This window comes from Prosopis cineraria, unplaced genomic scaffold, assembly GCF_029017545.1.
Source record: "Prosopis cineraria cultivar Desert tree isolate PC_DT_omini unplaced genomic scaffold, ASM2901754v1 PC9, whole genome shotgun sequence".
Classification (NCBI taxonomy): Eukaryota; Viridiplantae; Streptophyta; class Magnoliopsida; order Fabales; family Fabaceae; genus Prosopis; species Prosopis cineraria.
Genome location: NW_026555340.1, coordinates 24,336,455 through 24,356,107, shown reverse-complemented (window position 1 = coordinate 24,356,107; position 19,653 = coordinate 24,336,455). Strand labels below are relative to the sequence as shown.

General features: G+C 34.4%; 4 protein-coding genes across 8 annotated transcripts; 3 read left to right on the top strand and 1 right to left on the bottom strand.

The window, feature by feature from the left end:
* On the top strand, positions 1-2,254 carry LOC129319934 (transcription factor MYB36-like). Its single transcript, XM_054965045.1, has 3 exons — positions 1-336; positions 568-697; positions 1,246-2,254. Exons 1-3 carry the CDS (start codon positions 201-203, stop codon positions 2,006-2,008), a joined length of 1,029 nt encoding a protein of 342 aa, XP_054821020.1. The 5' UTR covers positions 1-200; the 3' UTR covers positions 2,009-2,254.
* Positions 2,255-2,264: 10 nt separating this feature from the next.
* On the bottom strand, positions 2,265-14,231 carry LOC129319937 (uncharacterized). 5 transcript variants are annotated; one of them, XM_054965049.1, is made up of 4 exons: positions 14,172-14,231; positions 8,498-8,594; positions 8,261-8,391; positions 2,265-4,853 (listed from the first exon to the last, which is right to left on the bottom strand). In XM_054965049.1, exons 1-4 carry the CDS (start codon positions 14,208-14,210, stop codon positions 4,776-4,778), a joined length of 345 nt encoding a protein of 114 aa, XP_054821024.1. In that variant the 5' UTR covers positions 14,211-14,231; the 3' UTR covers positions 2,265-4,775. The 5 variants fall into 5 exon arrangements, 2 of the variants coding, with proteins under 2 accessions (XP_054821024.1, XP_054821025.1); XM_054965050.1 differs by having other exon boundaries at positions 2,265-4,298; XR_008595562.1 differs by lacking the exons at positions 2,265-4,853; positions 8,498-8,594; positions 14,172-14,231 and adding exons at positions 4,860-7,328; positions 8,595-8,849 and having other exon boundaries at positions 8,266-8,391.
* LOC129319935 (beta-1,3-galactosyltransferase pvg3) lies at positions 9,224-10,905 on the top strand. The gene has a single exon (XM_054965046.1). It carries the CDS (start codon positions 9,444-9,446, stop codon positions 10,371-10,373), a length of 930 nt encoding a protein of 309 aa, XP_054821021.1. The 5' UTR covers positions 9,224-9,443; the 3' UTR covers positions 10,374-10,905.
* LOC129319936 (mitochondrial outer membrane protein porin 6) lies at positions 11,880-18,873 on the top strand. Its single transcript, XM_054965047.1, has 7 exons — positions 11,880-12,042; positions 13,728-13,803; positions 15,754-15,821; positions 16,588-16,698; positions 16,829-16,915; positions 17,432-17,640; positions 18,251-18,873. Exons 2-7 carry the CDS (start codon positions 13,755-13,757, stop codon positions 18,558-18,560), a joined length of 834 nt encoding a protein of 277 aa, XP_054821022.1. The 5' UTR covers positions 11,880-12,042; positions 13,728-13,754; the 3' UTR covers positions 18,561-18,873.
* The last annotated feature ends 780 nt before the right edge of the window (positions 18,874-19,653 follow it).

The following is a 19,653-nucleotide window of genomic DNA, read 5'->3' as shown; positions in this document are numbered from 1 at the left end:
TAAGACTTTTCCTAGTTTGTCTTTTTGAGAATCACGTGGATCACTCTTTCTCCATATAAATGGCGTCGTAGTAGTCTTCCCTCCTCACAGAAACCAAGAGTCTCCTTCTCTGCAACAAAAGGGTCACAGAGAAATCTAGAGAGAGAAGCTCAGTAGTAGGAAGATAATTACAAAGATTGATCTTTATTAACAGAGGGAGAATGGGTCGAGCTCCATGCTGTGACAAAGGGAACGTGAAGAAAGGACCTTGGTCTCCAGAAGAGGATGCTATACTCAAAGCCTATATCGACAGACATGGAACTGGTGGCAACTGGATTGCTCTTCCTCAAAAAATTGGTACCTACACACCCAATCTTGTTTAGTTACATTAGTCACTCGCTAATCATCACGAACAAGATCACACACAATGATGTGTTTCTTGAAAGAAAATTGATGGAACATGCACCGATCTTTCATCAATATATCATTACTATATGTATAGTAAATTTCTGTGTGATATGTAATTCCTGGTTATTAATGTGTGATTAATCTTCTGATGTGGGTGAAATCTATATATATAATTCACAGGGCTGAAGAGGTGTGGGAAAAGTTGCAGACTAAGATGGCTGAATTACCTGAGGCCTAATATCAAGCATGGTGGTTTCACAGAAGAAGAAGACAACATTATTAGCAGTCTCTACATTAGCATTGGCAGCAGGTATAGTCAACTGTTTTCTTCTTTCCAATTCCCAAAACACATTATCGTTTGTCTCTTTTCTTTGTCGCCAGAATCTCCGTAACTAAATTGAGAGAAATTATCTTTTTTCTTTAAAAAAAAATTAAGATTGTATTTGAAAGTAGACTGAATAAATTTCAGCAGGAGACTTTCTCATTTCATCCACACGTCGAAATTTACTGTTGTTATAAATTGACAAGTCACTTAAGTTCTCTCATTTAATGAGAATCTTAATTATAATCATAGAATTTTATCAATACTTAAAAATTATTAATATATTTTTTTAAAAGAATTTAAAACAATCCTTAAATCAAAATACTTTTCACATATACCATCCAAAAATTTTAGATTTGATGCTTTTGGTTATTATGTGACAATGTTTTATCACTGTTCAATTAAATTGAACAATTATTATTATGTCATGCGGAAACTTATTAAATAAGTGGATTTAAACCACTTATCAAATCAGTTATCCAAATTAAATCTATTTACAAGTCGTTCCGTGCATCTTCATGATCAATGTGTTATAGGTGGTCCATTATTGCGGCTCAGCTTCCTGGAAGAACAGACAATGACATCAAGAATTATTGGAACACAAGACTGAAGAAGAAACTGCTTGGGAGGCACAAGAATCAGAACAGTGCAGATCAGGACAACTCTGATAATTCCGACCATACCCTCAGCAACTCAGCTCTAGAAAGGCTTCAACTTCACATGCAACTTCAAAACCCTAGTTTCTCCTACAACAATCCTTCCCTCTGGCCTAAATTGCATCCTCTCCAACAAAAACTGATCCACAACACCCTGCAATCCCTGAACCATGCCTCCGATTTCATAACCACACCGCAAAAAGATGATAATGAACTTTACAAACCAGCTTCTGCTAATACTACTGATCATGATGATGATGATGATGCAGTTCAACCAGAAGGTGTAAAGATCAGCAACCCGGAGAGCTCAGGTCCGGTGACCAGCCCGGCTGGCATGAGCCGGATTGATCAGTTTGATATGGGGATGGATCAAGTTTCTGCAATGCAAACTGAGCTTGATGACATTCTCATGAGTGGTTACGTGACACAGCAGCAGAAGCAGGAGGAGCAGGTAGGTGAATATGGTTGTTTCGGAGAGATCATGAGTGGTTCATCGAAGGACAATTTGAGCTGGTGGTCGTCCAATGATTTTGATGCCAAGTCAGCATCCTCGAACTCTTGGGATTCAACTACTAGCGGTAGTGATCCCCAGATTCTTCATCAGGGGATGTTTCAAGATTATGAACTAGGTTATATATTGTAGTCAGAGAAGATAAGAGAAGACCAAAAATTCTCAGCTATAGGTACGCATCTTGAATATATAAGATTAGTAGGAGGAGTCGATGAAGCTTCTTGGGTATGTCAAGTGATGGATATTGACATGCTATAATTAAGATCATTTGATTTTAATAAATATTCATCGACTCCTTTTACTCGTCTGATGTATACAAGAAGGCCGGTAAATTATCATGAATCTCTGTATGATCTGAGGGTAAATTATGTATGAGTTACAAGATGAGTCAAGAGAGGACTCCAGTATTTAGCTGGATGCTGTAAAAATTGTTGAATAAATTTGTGTTTAATAGAAATTGTGCAGTTTGTTGTCTGGATACAAACTTAATGATGACGCTTTGTATCATTTTTATGAAGCTTCAGTAATCGTTGCCATTAATTTCTTTGTTTTTTTTTTTTTGTAGGCAGAACGTCATCAACCCCGGCCTTTGAGCTATTAAGTTGTGTAGCGGTTAACTGTTTTTATTTAAAGAAAAATAATATAATAGTATGCTAAACGTCATTAAGATAATTAGATAAAATGGTATTTATAAAATTTAAAAATATTCATATGATTATGTTAATATACGAAAATGTGAGTGCATTTTATATATATGTGCGAACGCTCTCTCTCTCTCTCTTCAAAAACATTCCATGATATGATGTGATCGAGAGACCGGATCTAATTTCCTCTCATGGCTTCGAATTGATTAAGATCATAAACAAAACGGCGAAGTGTGAATTAATTAATTATTAGTTATTTGCTATTTGCTAGCTGCAAGTGCAAAATCGTTCGTGTTGAAAAGAATTCTACAAAGTCCAGTTTACACTTCTAAGCCCAGCAACCAATCCTAGCTAGCCCATTAGAAGGACTCAATGATGTAAACAAATTGTTTACTGTCCATCCTATGTTGCAGACAAAAGAAATATCTATCTGGATATATTTTAATTTAATTTTGTGGTGTATATACTCTATGTGTATGTGTGCGTGGAACTTACCTTGGCTGGTTCCATTCTCCCATATTCTCCCATATGTCATCTCTAATATTTAATTCATGCTCAATTATTTCCTAATATTTTTCAAATATCCCTTGGTTTTTAATGGTTACAAGTCTAATTATTAATCCGTATATATCTGTTCTGTCATTTTGAGGAACTAACTTATTGTGAAATTTCGTAAGAGATGTTTTGCCCACCCCATGCATAATATAAAAGCCAATAATATCAACTTCGTCCATCATCTCAAAACATGACAACAATAGTCTTTCCCTCTTTCCCATATCCTTTTTAATCAAAAAAATAGTGGTAAATTCTCTTAGCTATGATATCAAGATGTCTATTGCCTATAAAATTATTTATGTCAAACAACTATTGCTTCATCGCCTTTGATAGTTTTATAGGATGAAGTGAAGTGCTTGGAACAACCACGCCCAAACATGCATTTGATAATCTCATTATAATAACTTTTTACCAAATTTTAATTTGTTAAATGAACTTTTAATAAGTAAGCTTTTGGCAAATGTTGAGAACAGGTACAAATACTAAGATTCCTTTTTAAAAGCGAGCATGGGATTTATTATATTTTCTGTTTTGTTTATAATATTTTTTACATCTAGCTTTTGTCATATTATTTATAAATAAATACCTTATGTACTATAAGTTCCATCCCATTGGGCCCAAAGTGGTCCAATATCACCTATAGTCATATTCCAAGCTTCAATTAAGACCTGACAAGCCCATTTGTCATCCGTTAACCACGTTTTACTCAAGTTAGCCTACAATTTACCATATTGCCTTTAATTAGCTTGATTATTTTTATTTAAAAAATTTAGAATTTTTACATATAGCCTTTATAATATCACTTACAAAAAAATATCTTACCCAATCTTGTCACATTATTACATGTTTGAAAATGCATTCGCAACGACCAGAACATAATTTTAGTATAAGCAACGTTAGAGTGACTTTTAACAAAAAATTTGATTCAAATCCCATCATAATTCTAAACCCATCCTTAATTAGATAACCACCCTTATAAAATTTTCTCAATCAAAATCATTCTTTCTTGCACTTTCTTACTCCATTCTTTCATTGAATCTGTTTTTAATATTGGAATTGCAACAAATGCTTATTTAATTTAGAATGCAACAATTTAAAACCTTTTTTATAATGTAAATATGATAGAACCACTTTTGCCGCAATGGCCTACGAGACAAAACTTAGGAAGATTCGAGCAAAGGGAAAGCAACCTTTTGATGATCAAGGCATTGACCTTGAGACTCCTAATGTTAAAGAGAAAGAAACAAGCAATTAGTATTGCTGGAGGGTTACTATAGATCTGGGCTATAAAGGTAGTACTGGAGACTGTGAATGTTATTTTTTGACTTCTATTAGTGCTTGGAGTATCCTTGCAAAAAACAAGTCATATTTTTTATTTTGAGTGAGAGGTAAGATTGGTTCTCAAAAATTAAAGAGCATGCTTGATAGTATTGTTGTAATATCTCATTTATCTAATCACAATTAATACTTAAAATTAAGGTAATCAAGGGAAGAATCTAAAGATGACTATCAAGTTTTATAATTTGAAGTAATGGGATCCCAAGTTTTTCTAGTTTAAAATAAATCAAAGTGTGTGTTAAATTTGTAATCAGAGTAAGAATACTATTTCGAAAGTATGAGATATCTCTAAGGAGTGAAAAGATTTGAAAACAATCGAGAAACAACAAGTTCTAAAAAATAGTACAGTATGCCACGGCATATTACATGTTTTTTACAACAACTTTACTATCATTTGACAACAATTTTAGACAGCTTTTGATGTGCTTTATTTCTCCATCCTACATCCAAATAAGGTGATCTAGGTGTCTACAAAAGATCTTTTCATAAACTAACTAATGGCATGTGTTTTATTACCAAATCAAGTCACACAAGAAAGTTGGACATCCAAATACATTTTCTAATTGTTTTCACAATTTTCACAACTCAATGATGTCCAAAACTCCACACATATGCCAAAAGCCATTCCTTACACCCAACCCATATTTAATAGACTTAAGACTATTTGTACAATACATTATATGCACATATTTTCAATCATAATAAATTTTCACTCCTCAACCTCTAAAATATAAAAAACAATAGGGGAGGTCCTGGTATTACATTTACAATCAACATCCATAGTTATAATTAAAACAACATCCTTATAGTTGTACTAGTATTTTGGCTCTATTAAATACTTAGTAACCTACACACAATACTCTAAAGCCTAAAATACATCTCAAATTCATTAATAACGATGTAGTATGAGTGTAAACAACATGCATCCTAATTGATAATATTTAAACTATTATATAAAATAGAAAGAGGTTAAGAGGTTGTATAGAAGGAATCTTAAATTCCTAAGCCTCAAGAGTCTTTCTCTTTTTTGCATTAGAGCAAGAGCCTATAACATGTTAAATAGAGAGGTGGGTCTAGCCACTTAATAACCAAGGAACATCTACCTTATGCAGTTATATATCAACTGATTTAAATGCATAAAAATTAGTTGATTACTCTAAGATATCGAATTACATATGACACAAGTTATAATTTCACAATTTAATTGATTTTTATATTTCTCATCTCAATCACAAAGTACATTACCACAAAATGCATGGACACATGATAATGACTTAATTCATCTGTTCCCTGCTCATTGTCACAATACAAATAACCATGCGACAATGGCATATTTACTATTACGACTTGTCACAAACTTAACAACCATATGATATGTCAAATAAATGCATTTGCATGATCAAAACCTCATTATACCTTCCAACTGAAACCATGGGTTATAATATCAATTAAGGCTTTATCTATGTGACTGAGCCAACCAAGTTCACCAATCATGAGGTGTGACCTGGTCAAAGATTATAATACTCACTCTCAGACTACAGTTTCCTCCACTCTCAAATCTTTAAGGTGTCGTATACCCTAAGCTAATCTCCTCAATAAATAGGTAAAAATAACTATATTCTAATCCCTCAACAAACTATGAGATAGTCTCTTGACAAATAGTGAGACAAGGCTATGCCTTTGTGCACTGAAAGGCAACCGTATATATCATATGGATTTTATCTACTCCTCTCTTTTGACAAATTCCTGCCAACTGATTATGCAATGTATGATAATCACTTATTTCACAATCTCATTGATTCAATCTCAACACATTGGGCTTATGATACTATGCTACTCAAGTAAGCATCAATATTATTTTCACAACATTAGTCACTTTTATTCTTAATTTTATACCCAATTCAAACTCTCATTTAGCCTCACATGTCACATTCACATACTAATACAAACTTATCATCATCATATTACATATCCCATATCACACATCATAAATTTCTTATTTCAATGCACATTCATAGTTTGAAATATTCATTTTGAATTCAACTTCACATTTATGTAAGATTAATATTAATATACTAACATATGGTTTATAGTATGCTTTGACATTTATAAATTCAGTCATGCATGCAAATAATCCCATTTTCACATTAAAATTCAATTAACAAGCAATTACCTACAATAGGGTTCCCCTGATTATCTCAAACATTTGAAAGTTTAAATATTTACCCTTCAATATATATTTCCAAGCTTGTTGTTCAAGCCCATAATAGTGCCCAAACAATTAATTAAGTTCAAACTCATCAACATTATCATATGCATATACTTCAAACTCTCACATTTTCATTTCTAACATATCTAATGTTTTTACTTCTCACATTTAAATTTATCCATTAGGTTAAATAGCCTTTATCACTCTCAACCATCAATCATCCAACTCATATAGAATCACTAATGTCACAACAATCCTCGTAAATGCAAATTTATCACCCATTTTCGAACATTAATGGCTCCCAGCCATCATTAATGTCTAAACTCATAATTTTTAAGTTTAAATATTCAAAATAACTCATATTTAACTCTATTTGAATCAATAGATTCGGAACCATAACCTATATGGACTGAAAATCACTTCTGTCACAAGCCCTAACTCTCAAAACTTAAGAAAAATGGGTTGAGAAGGGAAAAGAAGAGGTTAGGAGGCTTACCATTAGGACTTAGTGGCTTCAAAATGCTCCAATCTTCCTCTAAAATAAACCTCAACAGAGCTCATCGCCCTTTCTTGTGCTCCCTTTTTTTTCTCTTTTAATTTTTGCATTAGTTCACATTTAAATTTTGCAAAAAGTGCACCTTGCATTATGGCACCTATCCCCATGCCCCCTTGGTATGTGTTATGGAGAGGGCTCTTTACCTGTGTGCTGCTGCACGTAACATAGAGTCATTTCTTCTTATTTTTTTACTTTTTAATATTCGGGTGGCTCGACTTTACTTTGAACCTAATCATAAGACTAAAATCACCAATAAAAATATCTGGTAGCTCTATGTAACCACGCATCACATTATATCAGCACTCACTAACTATCCTCTAACTCTATTTAATAGATTAAACTCCATTATCCTGCTGATCAATTAAGAATTAAAATTTGAAATGTTACAGCCGCAGTGTTATTGTTCTGTTTGAATGTTCTGGTTGTTTTAGGAAATAAGATTTGTTCTAAATCAATAGAGCGATTTTGTAATACGGATTTAGCCTTTTAAAATTATCAATATCAAATCTCAGCATTTTCCTTGATCTGTTGCTATTTTATTATTTTTATTTCTGCATTTTTTTATGCATCGAACGACAAGGTTCCATCAGAATACAAATAGTTGTCGCATCGATAACAGGAATGAAGCCTTTACTGTCCCACCTCTCTACAGTCTTGTAATATTTTAATTTTTCATTTTTTTTTCCCTTCTGAAAATTAGATTTTACCAAAGAGACGTTTTGCAATTTCTACGATATTTTAAAGAAAAATAAATCAAAACTACACAATTCCAGGTTTTTTTCTTTAAAAATTATAAAAATATAAAAACTATGTCTTTCATTTTATGTAAAATCTAATAGCGAGAAAAAAAATCATTTTAAACCGTTGGTATATTACATGGGTCATTAAAGCAAGACGTTAAGTCTTAAGCGCCCCCCCCCCCCTCCTCAAAAAAAAAGGGGGAAAAAAACGAAAAAAGGAACATGATATCTGCCGGTATCTGTCTGTAAGGGATGAAAAACTATATAGTCTAAAAGTTGGCGAGTAATAACAAAGGAAAAATCTGAAACTAGTTATAGTTACGTTGAATTGTATTTCCTTACCTTACCTTTGCAAGAGTCATGGTTCGAAATCTCTGAGATGGTTTGGTGGTTTCCATGAAGGAATGAAGAATCCGTTATCTGATTATGAGGGGCAGTCCTTGGAGATGAAAAAGCTAAGCTAAGCGCGCCACCTGAAGAAACAGCATGAATTAAATCAAATAAACGAGAGGATATAAAAGGAAAGGATTCATTTGTTCACGCAAATGGTCAGTTTACATGTGAACTATCTTTACGTACGTTTAAACCTCCCTTCTCTATCACTCAAACGTGTGTGTGTGTGTGAGATGTATTGTTTAAGCAAGCAAGGTGTGATCTTTGATGAGTTTCGTTTCACCTGTCGAAAGAGTAAAGTCAAAGCTCTCAAAAAGGAACCATCTGAGAATACGAAAAGATTACATCGTTTTTTAAGGCTGAAAAAGTGGCCTTCTCACGATATCCTCACGCTGGGCTTCCACAAGAGAGAAACCACAGTACCACCCACAAAACAAAAACTGCTCCTAAATTCCTGACGTCTCTATTGAAAACGTAATCTTTTTAGTTCTGAACGCAGGACCTTAAGGAAACTATATAATAATAAGTTGGGTCAATTAATCTGGTTGCTTCATAGTCAAGTATGGCGTGAATGATGCTCAGCCCTCGCACTATATATCTTGTTCTTCAATGTGCAAATTTGCCTAATTCACGTAAAGTTGACCACACCCACTTCTCAACGGATGAATCCATGAATGAATTATATGCATGCCTCCCTACTTTTAGGTTCTACTCCACCACCCCTTAAACCCCCTCCATTTTTTATTCTCACGCCAAATTAAATTAACTATTCCAATTCATATTAAGGCAAAATCAAATTAGAATTCCTCTCTCAAGCTCAAAATAATCTGTTTTTATCATACCCCATTTTATAATAATCTGATTCATCTGTACGAAAACTTTTAATTAGTCTGGAGTTTGATTTATAAGATTGGTAGAAATTGTTTCAGATCTTATAAGAAGTCAAAAGGGTTATCCCAGAAGCACGAAAATGAACACGAACTAGTGCGTACAACCTAAGATACATTGGAATTTATTAGTATCGTTATCACTGCACGAGATTGTCGAAGCCTCTCAGAGAAGCGCAAACTTCGATCTTGCTTTCATAAAAAAAATCATCTCTTTCTCAGTTCTCCGACTTCTTCTCGGCATTATGAAGCCTTCCAAGTCAGAGAGAGGACGATTCGTCTTCCTCTGTTTCTTCCTCATCATCTCCCTCTGCGTCTATGCCTCCATCAATGAAGCTCGATTCGATGACTTGTTAAGATTCACTCGTGGCTGTGCTGCAGCAAATAATTCTTCTACTTCCCCCTCCGATGGCGGCGGCAATGACATCCGAATTCTCATCGGAATTCTCACTCTTCCCGACCAGTACCTCAAGCGGCACTTCCTCCGACTAGTCTACGGCATACAGTCTGTGGAAGGCGCGAAAATTGACGTCAAGTTTGTCTTCTGCAATCTAACAAAAGAAGACCAGAAGACTCTGGTGGCTTTAGAAATCATGCGACACGACGACATTATAATCCTCAACTGCCCAGAAAATATGAACAAAGGCAAAACGCTAACGTACTTCTCCAGTCTCCCGGATCTCTTCAACGACACCGACCGACCGTACCCTCCGTACCACTATGTAATGAAAGCCGACGACGACACGTACTTGAGACTACCCAACTTGGTGGAATCTCTGAAGCCGTTGCCGAGGGAAGATCTGTACTACGGGTATGTGATTCCGTGCCGGAGCATGGACCCGTTCGTGCATTACATGTCGGGGATGGGGTATCTGGTGTCCTGGGACATAGCGGAGTGGATAAGGGAGTCGGAGATTCCGAGGAAGCATTTCGAGGGGCCGGAGGATAAGGTATTCGGAGAGTGGATGAGGGAAGGACGGCGAGGGAAGAACAGGTTCAACGGGAAGTGGTCGATGTACAATTTTCCGGAACCGCCGACGACGTGCACACACGAACTGTGGCCGGACACGATCGCCGTGCATTTGCTGAAGAATCAGGAGAAGTGGATTCGAACGCTCAAGTACTTCAATGTTACGGATAGCATGAGGCCTTCAAAGTTGTATCATATACCTTAGGTTGCTTAATCTTCTAGCTTATTTTTGGTTAATTATTTTTGACCATTTTGTTTATTGATTTATTTTTACATAAAACTTGAAATAAGAAGGGTTGGTTTTGGGGTCTGATAATGGGTTATATTCTTTTCTTACGTTTATGTGCTGAACAGTAGATGTGATTTTTTCTTCAGATAGAGAAACAGGGTTAGGGATGGCGAGGACAGAAATTATGAATACAGGGGAGGGTATTGAGCCTAAATGGCCCATGTCTTGTCTTTCTCCCATTTCCTTTGCACGCTCGTCAAGTAATGAAATGGGAAAAAAATAACTTACATTATATATACTGTTATTTTTTTAAAAAAATCAAATTTCAACATGCCAAAACTTATCCAATCACAGACAAAACAATATTATCAATTGCCTTGTACCGCAATGACATTAAGCATCCCTATCGAGTGTTTTTAAGTGTGGGTTTGCCAGTTTTACCCTCTACAAATGTGATGTATGCTTGAATTCTTTCATCTTAATAAGAGAAATTACATTTTTTAGACTCTCTAGTTATTTTTCTCACACTAGGACATAATTTATGAGTGTCCTTGAATGATTTGTTAGAATAACAAATTTATTAAAATCAATATTTCCTTTAACTTAATTGGAGCTCTCACTTTTTCAATATTATTTTCCTTACAATCATCATATCTCTAATATTATCAATAAGATTAAGGATTTGATCACGAGATATAACTTTTAACCACGTTTTTATAAAAACAAATAGATACTTATATTAACTTGTTTCTTATACATCAAACATCAAACAACAATTTAGACACTATGAGTAGAATCACCTTTACAGAATGGAGATTTTATTTGATCTAACATAAATTGATTGCTATTGTTGCATGATTTTTTGTGGCCTTTAATTTTTTTTAAAGAAGAAGAATGACAAAAAACAATATTGTTTAAAGCAGTATTATTTTCTCACATGATATATATTAATTAATATCATCCTTTTCTGTTAATACATTGAATTTGCATGCCTAATTTCTTTTATAGATCATGGTGAATTATTAACATCTTAAATTTTGACAACTACTTAGCCCCTTTTTCCCCAATGTTTTTTACCAACATTTTTACAATGTAAAAAACATAAACAACTGACTTGGGGAGTTTACCTTGTTAGTCCAAAATTAAAACTTATTTCAACCTAAATAGTTCTAACTTTTTGTTTTTATCTGTCAAAAAAAAGCTAAAAGAATAATTCTACACTTTTTATACTGCCTTTTGCATTCATGTAATCTTTGTAGCCTCTTTATTTATTTATTTATTTTTGGTATATGTAACTTCTTTGTTTTTCTAATGCTCATGTCTCAAGTTTAAGCCGCCATAATCATTTTTAACAAAAGCAAACTCGTTATTGGTCTGTGACGTGGTCAGGTCACGGGTGGGTAACACAGTCATTCTCCCATGCCGTTGCACCGGGGGTTCGGCTGCGGGGTCCGTTCTTTTGACCTGGGCCTCTGCTTTTTGGTGAAGCATCAAACTGCCTCCTTAGTCCGCAGACTCTGCAGCCAGCTGTGCCATACACTTGCATCAGACAACGGCTTGGACCTGAGGCGGCGGCGGCGGCAGTTGGAGGCCGCAATCAGGGTTTGAATTCGGCGTTTCCTCTCCGCTCACTATCTCTTCAGATGTAAGCATCATTTCTCTTCATCCCATTCTTTCGAAGCTTCGAAAGATTAATGGAACCGATCGCCAGTGATTCTTCTTCTAGTTATGAGATTTGTTCGTGTTTGTCTTTTTTTGGCCCCCGGAACTTACTTTACTTGAGCTTATTTCTCTGGGTATCGGGATGTGGTTACTTCTATAGAGATTTACGGATAGACATTACTATTTGGGAATTTGGTCAAGCAGCTGAGGCATTTGAGTGCCTTCGTTTTTCGTTATGGAAGGAATCAGAATAGTAGGAGTGTTTTGGCTTTGAGATTTATACCTTTCTACCTTTGCTTATTCTGAAATATTTCGTTTGAGCTGGTTTCTTTCTCTTGGGATCGGTTTGCGAGTGCTTTGTTGGAGTTTCAGGTAGGCATTTCCATTTGGGCAAATTTGTTCAGCACTGTTTACAAGAGTGCGCTTGTTTCGGCAATGAGAGAAATCAGGATGGTTAATATTAGCGACAGACACTAGGAGTCGATGTGTATTTTTCATTTGTACGAGAATGAATGCTGAACAGTGATTATAGATTGTACCCTATGCTGAGCTTCAGTTAGGAGAAGAGGGCTTTGAGGATGATAAGTAGAGTTTTAGGTTTCGTATATATTTCTTTCTACTTTCTGTTATTCTGGTTGGGGCTGGCCAAGAACTTCTCTGGAGGCATTAGGAATTTAGGGCAAATGATCAGATCATCTACCACTTCCACTTATCTTATATTTGTAAAAGTGAAACAAAGGAGGAGCCAGTAAGAATTTGTTCAAGGTAGTTAACTATAGATGTTATCGAACACATTTGAGGAAAATATTCATGTTAAAGAAAAATGCATGCAAACCTAACACGTTACTCAGGTGCACATTCTTAACTCCCACCAAAATGCAACAGTTACTGGGAAACTCAATTGAATCTCAAAAAGTCATTTTGGACATTTCGTGTGCACAATTAATTTTCATATTGGCTATTACCAAGACTAGCTACTCAAGCATCTCAATCTCCGGCTATTGAGTTTTTCTTAGGTTTTATGCTTGGTGAATGTTGGGCATGCAGGATCATGGCCTATGCATGCTTTTCTTGTCCTATAGAGTTCAAAATATAACTAAAAAGTAGAATTTGTACTCATAAATGGGATAAGAAAAATGTTCAATAGCTTTAACTTCAGATTTATTTATCAGTATTTCTCAAAGCTTTCTTCATATTTCCTGAATTAGTTTACTGATCATCATGCACTTGCAAGCACCTCATGTACTTGTAAACGAGGCTTTATTACACGTTATTTGTATGAAAACTTGTTATACAGAACACTGATGCAGTTTCATATGATATTGATAACTATGCACATGTCAATAAACTTATGGAGCTTCCTTGGGACTTCTTCAAGTAGTTGTCACGTGTAGATCTTCCATTATTTGTTGGCATAGTTGTTTTTTAAGAGACAATACAATCTAATGACTTGTAGGTCTAGCTGTGCTTTGAACATGTTTTTAATTGCTGGATGATTTTATTTGTAAGGTGTTGTAACTTGTTAGAAAGACATTATTATTACGCTAACAATTGCATACATATCAATGCATGGTACTGTTATGATTTTATTATATTCCTTCATTTTATTCTGTTATTTTATTATTTTTAGTTGGAAGTGTAACTTACATAATAATTGTGCTATCCCAGTTGCAGTATACCTCATTCTGACTAATTATGGCCAATGGTCCAGCACCATTTTCTGATATTGGTAAAAGGGCAAAAGGTAAGCATGTAATTGAAATCTTGACACACCCATTTCCGCATCTTATTTTGTTAAAGGGTGCTCTTCATGTTATACCCACACATATAAGTCTATTACTGACTTTTTTTTGGGTGGAGATAGCATCCCTCACTCTCTGATTTTCTATCGTTTGCCTCACAGCTATTGCATGTGCATCATATCTATAGGTCAGCCTAATGTTACATGTTCACTTATATAGAGAAACAATCTCAACTGGCTATTCTGATTCTCTTGTTCTCCAACTTTAGTAGTTTTTTTATTTTCAATCCTTCTGCTTTGTTGTATGAATATTAGTCTTATACAATTTTCACTCCTAGAGTTCTTTACCCAATGTAGTCAAAGATGCTCACCTTGGTGCTTGTAAGGTGCTCATTATGTGCCTTTCTCATGTGAGAGTATAAGTCCAATTTCAAAACCTGTAAAACATATCCAGGAAAGCCCAGTATTATATGTAAGAGAATAGTGTAAAATAGTTATTCTCACTTTAAAAAATTTATTTAGGCTATTTGTTTTTCAGGTTTTTGTGATATAAACATTCAAAAAAAAAAAAAAGCATCAGAGACTGCCATATCATGAGCCAACTTCCATTTACAGTCTTAAAGCCTATATATGAACATTCATTAGCAAGAACATGTAAACAGCAACTTTATATACATAAACTACAAATGGTAGGATTTGGATTAAACTCTTTTATTGATCTTCATGATCATGCCCCACTGTTACTATTAAATCCTATAAATTCCAATGCATATGATCTTTTGTTATTTTGCAATTTGTAGCTAGCTCATCATGATGTTGATGCCTTTTTTTTTCAAGAGTTTATATGTCAAATGTTATTTCAAATTACCTTTCTTTTTTGTTTATATGGCATATTTTTTCTATGCTTCAATACCTTGATTTACCCAAGCATGCTGCCTTCACCTTTCTAGCACCTCTTTTCTAAGGCATTCTAGAGGTCTAGTACCTTAAGTGGGCCTTTTGCCTTTGACTATCTTGCTTTGACCTAGTGTTCTTCAATGGCTTCTTCAACCTTCTTCAGGCTCAGTTTAGTTCTCACCTTATTCAGCAACAAATAAATTTTGCTAGAACCAAAAGAATGTTTACGACAATCAACTCAACCAAAAAGTAACAATCACCCTTGGCTACATCTGGCATAACTAGTTAATTACCTTAATAACTGAAAGTCACATGGCAATAATAAAAGGATAGAATGTCAAGGAAAATAAAATCTGGAAATCACCAAAGTACACCAGCTATATAATCCAGGACGCACAAGCCTGGAACAATATAACACCAGGAGGAGAAAAGAGCGCTCCACTTAATAAACCAAGTTAATAGCTCACAAAAATGGCTGAATTTAACTTGCTTATGCATGTTTAGTCCAGAACCAAGTCGACCACCATGCTTTGCCAAAAAACACAGAACAGGAGGCAGTCAAGCTCTAATCTAGGATGTCCTAAATTTCTTAGAAATTGAATATAAGAGGAAATTCATGCTGCTGATGTGTTAAAAAATATGGAGGAAACACTCCACTTTGTTTAAAGTTTAAAAATATGCTCGTCTAAACACCTATGGCTCGACTTTTATTTTTAAATTCACTGTATTTAAAACAATCCATCCTTGGATATGTATAAGTACAACAGTAACTCTCCGGGTTGTTATGCCTAAACTTAAGAGATATGTTCCAGCCATGCAAGGTGGTTGGATTATATTTGAAATAGGAGCTATGTCACTCAATTCCTTGATTCTAGCCTGTCAATCGAGTCTTCATCTAGATTATTGTCTTCCTTATTTCAGTGTGATATATCCTTGTCAAATTGCATCAGTATTTGAAGAAAAAAAAATCTAATTTTTTTGCCAAAAAAATTCTTATCTTCTGCAAAGTTATACTTGTGGCTTTTTTAAGTTATGAATATTCTGATTCTTTTGCAGATCTCTTGTACAAGGACTACAATTTTGACCAAAAGTTTAGCCTGTCAATTCCAAGCTCTTCTGGATTGGTAGAAGCTTATCCTGTGTTTTGCTGTTTTATTATTTTATATTATTTTGATTTTCACTTTCACTTTATACTTATTGCTTAATTGATGTTGGAACTTTTTGGGTTGACTATCCCATGATTTTCTCTAATTTTATTTGCACCAATCAAGTATATATTGAACATCCCTTGGCAAATGATAAGCTGGAGAGATGCTGTTTTACATGGATATTTGTATTCTCTTCTCCTCTATGTTGGGTTTCATCTTTCCTTCGATAAAGTCTTTGAAGGTATTGGCCCCAAAAACAAAAACAAAGAAAGAAAGAAAAGGTTTTGCTTCTTCAACAAGAGAAAAGAAGAGTGATAGGATGGATTATATATAATGTACAATGGATTAAGTGGTAAATATATTTTTATGAACTTGATGTTAGACCACATAAAAATGTTGAATCTTATTTAGGATATTTAACTAAATTATGCTACGGTACATTTTTCATTGAACAACCAACTGTATTCTATAAACTATAAATCTTTGAATCTATTTTCTTTTATTTCAATAATAGAATTTTTGGTTAATTTAGCAGAAGGGGGATCACAACACTGGCTCTGCCAGTATAGATTGCTTTGCTTTTCCCTTGTGCTTGATGGTTTTACGAATTTCCCTTAGCTCTGCCAGAAGGGGGAATGAGAACTGAGAAGATTGATTGCTGATAGAAATTTTGATCATTGCACCTTTATGGTGTTCTGTTGTCTAGCCTGCCTGATTTCAAATGCAAATTTCCGTCCTGCAGGGCCTTATAGCTACAGGTTTCAAGAAGGACCAAATTTTTGTTGGTGATATTAATACCCTTTACAAGAGTGGAAATACTACCGTTGATGTGAAAATTGATACATACTCCAGTGTAAGAAACTTTGATCATGTCCTTTAAACTAATATGCTGCTTTTCATTTCACTTACATATATTATAGATTATAGATACTATACTGCAATTGGTTACTGTGATGCATCATCAAAACGTTATATCATGGCAGGTATCAACGAAAGTGACTGTCCATGATATCTTCTCTAACACAAAAGCAGCCTTGAGCTTCAGTATACCTGATCATAAGTCGGGCAAGGTGAGTATAACCCAACTTCCCTTATGTTTGATCCCGCTGGTCTTCATGGAGCAGAAAATTGCGATTATGCATTTGGATTTTGCAAATACTATAAATGCTATATTTGGCTTTCTATCTTTGTGGATTTTTTTTTAGTTTGTTACTACCATGGCTTCAGAGGTTGGCCCAGTTTCATAACTGTCAAATGAATCAATTACACAACATGCAAGAGCTAATTTGTTTTGGACTGAATCAATAAAATGATTGTATTCATCAAGTCATGCCCAAAAATATGTGATTGGCATGGCATACATGGTAGTTGTTTGAGATGTTGTAATTATTGTTCAAAGTTTAGATAAATAAACTTAAAAGCTGGTTTTTTTTTTTTTTTGCCAAACAAAAGAATAGAAATTCTAAAATTCACTTATTCCCTTATTGAGATCAATTGATGTTTTGAACATTTCATTAGTAGAACATTGGAACAATATTTACTTTGACGTTCATGCTCTGCATCTGACCCGACAAATATCACTTCAGCTGGATGTCCAGTACCTTCATCCTCATGCTGTCTTCGATTCTAGTATTGGCTTGAATCCAGCCCCTCAGTTGGAGCTTTCAGCAGCTATTGGTTCCAAGGATCTCTATGTGGGCGCTGAAGTTGGATTTAATACGGCATCTGCTTCATTTACAAAATATAATACTGGGATTACTTTCAATAAACCAGATTACTCTGCAGCACTCATCCTGTAAGTGTTATTCACCATATTTATTGGTTTATTATTATTCTTCTAGTGTCTCGATAAGTCAATATTATCCTTTTTTAGTTGCAACAAGTTTTGCCGTAGAATTATGTGTGTATGTGATTTAAGTAGACATTCATTTTATTTGGTTATACTGGCACTGATTGGTTTTAACCCTCAACTTATGTTTTCGGTTCCTTCCTTAGAAAAAAGGTTTTAATTTGTGATTTGAATGTCTTCCCCTGAGATGTATTTTCAATGCAAGAATTCTGATTTGGAAAAAATATTTGCCCAAGAAAAAAATTCTTCAGTTATTAATTGATCACATGATCATATCTGTATACAAGATAAACATTCATGAAATGGAAATCCGTTAAGCAGTTTTCCCCCACCCCCCTTCTAAATAGAGGTCAAATATCTATAAAAAAGAAGGAAATACAAGTAAAATGATTTTTCCGATCAGGGGGTCAGAAATTATAGTTAGAATCCGTTTGATAAGTTATAATGGAGGATATATTACGCAGCTAATAATAAATTCTTTAGATTTGTGTGCTTTAGTATTTATTTATTTTTTTTAAAGAAATAAAACAATGCAACTCACTATTTGTTGATGCAGGGCCGATAAAGGACAGGCCCTGAAGGCGTCTTACATTCATTATGTGGACCGACCGGATGGATTTACAGTTGCTGCTGAAATGACACATAGATTTTCCTCGTTGGAGAACGGATTTGCCATTGGAACCTCACAGACAGTAAGTCCTGGCACCTTGGTAAAGACTCGATTCACTAAAGACGGCAAGGCCGCGTTCCAATGCCAACGAGCCTGGAGGCCTAATTCGCTCATAACCCTCTCCGGTGAATATGACTACACTAAGGCCTCAAGTTCGTCCGCCAAGTTTGGTCTTGCTCTTGCCCTCAAGCCTTGACATGGTCTGTCCTTCCAACTCTTTCTGGCGACTTATTTATCCCCCTCATCATTTTACATTATTTCCAGAACCCATGGTGGGTTATGGTTTTCTTTTTTCTTTTTAAAGCTCAATCATATATCATGAATGGAAACCAAAGGAACTCGCAGCATTTGTGAAATCTTTCATAGCAGCAAGGGAAAAAGAGAACCCAGTTTTGAAATGTTTTTGTAATGGTTATATTTTTTGAAGCCGATTTCGGTACTGCCATATGCATTGCCCAGCATATGATTTTCTTCGTTACGGTCAATAAATTGATACGTCGTGACCTTTTGATGTGGCCTTTTTTAATTTTATCATCACGGTCAATAAACATGTTTTCAGGCATTCATTGTTAGTGAGATACTTTTCTATTTTAGGAGAATTACTTTGAAATCTTCACAATATATTTAAATATTATGTAATTCATTGACAACTTAAAAGAAAATGACAAATTGACAACTAACATAGATGTCATTTTATTTTGTTAAGTTATTAATATATTTTGTGGTATTTAAACGAGTTTTGAAGCACTTATATATTATTCTCTCTTCTATTTGTTTTTTCAGAATGTTAAAATTACAAAAAAAGATGCAATGCATAGAGAAATTAATTTTTAACAGGACAAACTCTTGGAAATTAGAGGAAAATAATAGTAATATACTTATTTATATGATGATTTTCACGTCTTCAAAATTTAAATTTTTAGAGTAACCAATGTTTCTAATAAAATATTAAATTTGACTACATTAATTATCGTATCAAAGGTTATAAATTACAAGATCTTATATCTAGTCCCAAAAATTCAGTTGTCCAAATAATCGGAAAAAGGGTGAAGAAGGTACGGCTTTACCAAATCCGTAATGTTCTGTCTAACAATTTGAAACCTAATGCAATTGTGCTTAAACTTCATGTTAAACGGTGACAAAATTTTGAAAAAATTATGTTGATGTTTCTCAACATTAGCATTGCTTATTTTTGTAGCAATAATCTAAATGTAAATTTGTCATTACGTCATGAAGAAGAATACCTTTTTTATAATATACAAGACTAAAATGTGTTTTTCTTAATGGCA